The 4836-nt window shown below is 39.9% G+C and overlaps 1 protein-coding gene across 1 annotated transcript in view; it reads right to left on the reverse strand.

Moving 5' to 3' along the window:
• The window catches only part of LOC104628268 (Fanconi anemia group M protein-like), a gene marked incomplete at its 3' end in the record, with an annotated part of 17690 nt that extends 15105 nt beyond the window's left edge, over positions 1–2585 (reverse strand). Inside the window, exon 1 of the mRNA XM_010296795.1 lies at positions 2523–2585. Coding sequence (XP_010295097.1) covers positions 2523–2585 — 63 coding nt within the window. The remainder of the gene's footprint in view (positions 1–2522) is intronic.
• Positions 2586–4836: the final 2251 nt, after the last annotated feature.

Genomic DNA, 4836 nt, shown 5'->3' on the forward strand with positions numbered 1-4836 from the left:
CCCAAACCTTACCTGCCGATTAAGACTAATGGATTAATTAGACCAAATAAACCACTAACACCACTAACAACAAGCAAACACCAATTGGAAACTATGATATTGGTAGGGATTTCTGGAGAAAAGGAGAGGAAAGAGAAAAAAAAAAAAGGAAATCAAATTATCTGTTCTTAAAATGCCCGTCAACAACATTCACCAAGCCACTTGGAAATCTAAATGCACAAGAAATTGATTTCTCATATTTGGTTTAGTTTTAAGAGTTTAAAATCCAAAACTTTGCCTTTTACCAGTTTGTTATTGTTACGTTGTTTTTAAATCTGGCTTGTATCTGACAAGTCACTTTAAAAGGACAGATACAGAAATGTCTGCGCCAGCTTATGAAAAAAGGTATTTAAAAAATAAAACAAAAAAAAATATTGACTATGCAAGGGACAACTCAATGCTTTTTATTTTAATGGCATACCACTGAAATAGCATTTTGCCCTCCCATCAAACCCTAAACAGTTGGACATGAGGACACTTGAGATGCTGAAGATCAAGTTTAAACTTTGTCTCAAGTAGTGGAAATGGAGTCAGTCACTGAACACCAATATGTTTCTCTAGAAAAGAAATTAATGTTTTCGTTAAAAAGTAATACCCACATAAGTGGTATTTCAGCACCGGTTTATTATTTCCTTTACTCACTGTATAGCTTTTTTAAAAAAGAAATTTCGATTACATGTACTTTTATGTTTCATCCCTTGACCTAGTTTATAACATGTAAGAAAATTACATTGTCACTGTTTACTCAATGTACACCCCTGTCTGATATTTAATCATCTTCTGCAAAACAAACCAAGGAAGATTATTATGAAAGACAGCAGGATCCAGTCACCTGGAGCTTCAAAACTAATAAGGAACAGTAAACATAACCTACTTAGAAGAGATACAGAAACAAGCCCTTCTCAGAGCGATTACATTTATCTCGCCTCCGTACCTTCATTTTTAATTAAAAAGATAATACTTCTGGAAAGTCTCCTCAATCTTTCCAAAACATTTAAGTGTTATGTTACCCATTTAAAAACAGAACTGTAGAATTAATTTAAATTAATTGCTTAATAGGACTCATGGCTTTTTCTAGCTCTCTAAAGTGAGTTCAAAAAGCTGACAGATTTACTACCAATATGTAAAAGACAACTGGTAAAGTTATCCCATACTGCACTAAACTTGCCAAGAACATAAAGGTTTTTGCTGAATGAGGTACCTTCCACAGCAAATCTCAAGTTTTTTTGAGGCTTGTACCTGAGATTAGGTTAGGACCTGCCGTTTGGAGCTAGGACATGAGGACTACCATGTGTATTGTAAGCAGAACTGGCAAGGCAAAGAACTGTTACCGGTTCAGCTACTAAAAACTGCTGTTAATCTGTTTTCTCTTGGCACAATAAAAAACAAAGGCTCTAAACAAACGACCCGGACTAATTATTTTACTGGAGATTTGCAAGTATTCTTTGCCAAAGAAAAAAGAAAGCTCCCATGCATAAATAACTGTTTGTATTGCATTTCTTTCAGCGTAGAGAAGGAGGGATTTGAGAGAAACCAGCCACTGAGCAGACTGTATCTCCACAAAGCAAGCCTGAGAAGGTCCACTTCTACCCAGCGGAAAGGCGAAGTGCCAGGAAGCTCTTCACAGCGCTCCCAGCCTCGACTCACAGGCCTGACCGGGTTTACACAGTCACGCTGTACTTAAACAGAGCTGCCATCCCCTTTCCCTCCCTTTCCCTGCTCTCCCAACTCACCCAGCTCCAGCATTTTCAATGCACAACATGCCATAAACCCCTTCCCGGCATGCTGACGCAGAATTGGCGTGCAAGAAAATGAGACTATGTTGTACGTGCGTGAGGTAACATCACAGCTACAGCGGTGCGGGAACGTTAACCTTTCCCACTCCGCCACACTGGTCTGCCTTAACCAGGGACCACTAAAAACAGGAGTAGGGAACTAACACAAGCAGCTCCAGAACACAAATCCTGGTTTGTGTTGTGGCCGTGCACCACGTGGACCTCACACTGCTCCCGTGCTCTGATCCGGATTTTCAAATCTTCAAAGGGAGTGAAGGACGAGAAGAAAGGAAAAGAGGAGCCTTCTTCCAGGCTCTGGCCCCACCACTCATAGCTGGAAAGCCAGCTCAGAGGGTGTATTTGTCACAAGTCTTCACAATAGAGTTGTGGTCATACTGTCTTAGGGGAGCGCAAACAGACTTTGCAAGAAGGCATGAAAGCAACCAGGGCCTTCTACAGCTCCAGGGAAGAGCAGCCCCAGTGAAGCTTAGATGAAGATCTAGAACATTCATTGCTTTGTTTTAGGACTGAAACTAGAAAGGTTTGGGTTACGCTCAAGGTAGCACACTTTGTGAAAGTGCCATAACCTAATATTCCTGAAAGTAACTTCCAAGAGGAAGTCCCCGGAACAAACCATGTTTAGTCTCTGCCAACCATAACTCCGGGTTGAGTGAGAAGGTCTTGACACTTCATCAAAAAAGAATGTACCTGGGGTTGTGGAGCCCAGCGGCGATCAGAGAAACGGCCAGCCCCGTGGCCATAGGAGCACATCTCCCGGATGGGCTAGGGCAGTTTACGGATAGCCTTTACCTGACTGTAAAGAAACTTTCCAGGCACACAGAGTACATAAAGTTCATGTACAGAGTGAGAACTGTTTATTGTAACGTTTGAGGAAGCCTCTCAAATCATAGTATAGTACATCAAAGAAGGGAAGGAGGACAATTATTAACAGAAAAAAAATGTGCATTTATGACAGAGAAGGCAACTGAGAAAGGCATTTGGAGCTACAGCTACTGCTCAGTTTTAGTTATTCTCCCTGTAAAACTTCAGAGTCAAGACAAAGACAAGTAAGCTCTAAACAAGAGGGAGAAAAGTGCTATTTTGTATAAGCTTTCTACTGACATTTTCTTATCTCTCCAATAATGAAAATAAAGCGGCAGGGACACAGCAGGTTACAGTGTTTTTAAGATGATCTTATAATTCTCCAAAATCAATACTTACCAACCTAGTAATGATCTTGGCACCTCTGAAAGTTTTCTTGTCAAGTTTGTATTAACTTGTTTAGACACTTCACAGTGTTCCCACTCTCCAAGGACCTGTTACACATTGAACTTACACCGTTCCACCCTGGAAGCTCGTATTCATCAAAAAAGGTACAACAGTTTGTCCTCTTCTAAAAAACCAATCTTGTTTTTTTCCTATTACAGCATTTTCCATTTCTTAAAAGTTACAAAAAAAGAAGCCTACAGTTTTTACTTTTCAACTAATTTCACTGAGAACATTTTTACTCTTTTACTTGAGAAGTTATGAGAAAGAATTGTCTTTTCTATGTAAATCTGCCATTCAGTAAATGTTATCACTCTGCCACAGGACAAAAAGCAGCATCCTACTGGATGATGTTTCAGACCCTCAATTTGCAAGGCTGGTTATGTGTTTTTCTTTTTTATTCAGAGAAATAACCCTCCAGGAAAGCACCAAGAATACAGCACTACCAAAACCATATTATCTCAAGAGTGACTATTTATTAGCCGGCAGTCACACACAAAATTAACATTTTGCGGGGGGGGGAGAATACAAAATACAACAGTAATCAGCTTTGTTCAACTCCAGTAACAATCAGTTACTCTATTATCTGAGCTGATGGCAGCATCTGGACACAGACCACGACACATCTGCAGTACTCTATCAAATGTAGCCCTTTGTATGTAATTACTATGCACATCATAAACCAAAGATGAATAAAATACACACGCAGTAATTTGTGCAGGTGGATCTTTAAAACAGGATCTTAAACTCCTATCAGCCTCTTTCTCAGAGGTAGCCAGTCAATACTCATTTCTCACAAATAGAGAAGTTTAGCTGAGATTTAGATGATTTTTCTGGTTGTTGTTTTTTCTTTTTTTTTTCCCCCCCCAACGTCCAGCAACGATGCTTAGCAATCCTCTAAACAGAAATAATTTCATTTAAGCAACTATTCATTCTCATAATTACCACTTGAACAAAAGAGTTGGGACTGTTTTCGATGAGAAAGTGTCAGAATTATTTAGGCAGGATAGTCTGAGGAAGAGCCTCTACATGTTGCCTCAAAAACTCAGCTCTTCTCAAGAATAAGTGTTTCCTGGAAGAAATCTCCAAGAGCCAGCATGCCCTCACTTGGTAATAATAATCCAACTTCCAAAATTACGTGGAAAATTCCTTACCCACAAAACTGGTCAGTGTTTGCACTGTACTGAAGCGTAATTAGACACTACCCGTGATGTGGATTGATTCACATTGTGCCTTACTTCAAGATACGTACCCACAGAAATGTAGCTGCCCCACAAAGAAGGGTCAGCAGTATCTTTTCAAGAAACATCTGCTAACTACCAGAAAACACAGTCCACTTCAGCACGTTTTCAATGAATCTTGTGATTCTGTGCACTAGGTAGTTGACCATGAAATCAAATCATCAAACAACCTAACACTTATGCAAGCATCACCTCCAACATTTGTCAAGGGCTTGCGTTCTCAGTGAATTTCAGATCAGAGGAGAGTCTGTGATGCTAATAATACTGCTCACAACTAAGAGGCCAAACATCCTCACAGTGAAATTATCTGCTTCACTTACTGCAACCACTTTTCTGCAAAAAACCCCACAGGCTAAATTCACTAGGAAAGAACTGTTCTCTCAGGACATTCCCACTGGCAGTTGTTCCTCTGTTTGCAAATTCTCAAAGAAACAACAGTCCCTGTCTGGTCAGCTTTGGCTGACAGAAGAAATGCTTTATAGGAACAGCAGGATTTCAGTCTGTTGTATCAGAAG

This window comes from Phaethon lepturus, unplaced genomic scaffold, assembly GCF_000687285.1.
Source record: "Phaethon lepturus isolate BGI_N335 unplaced genomic scaffold, ASM68728v1 scaffold17211, whole genome shotgun sequence".
Taxonomy (NCBI): Eukaryota; Metazoa; Chordata; class Aves; order Phaethontiformes; family Phaethontidae; genus Phaethon; species Phaethon lepturus.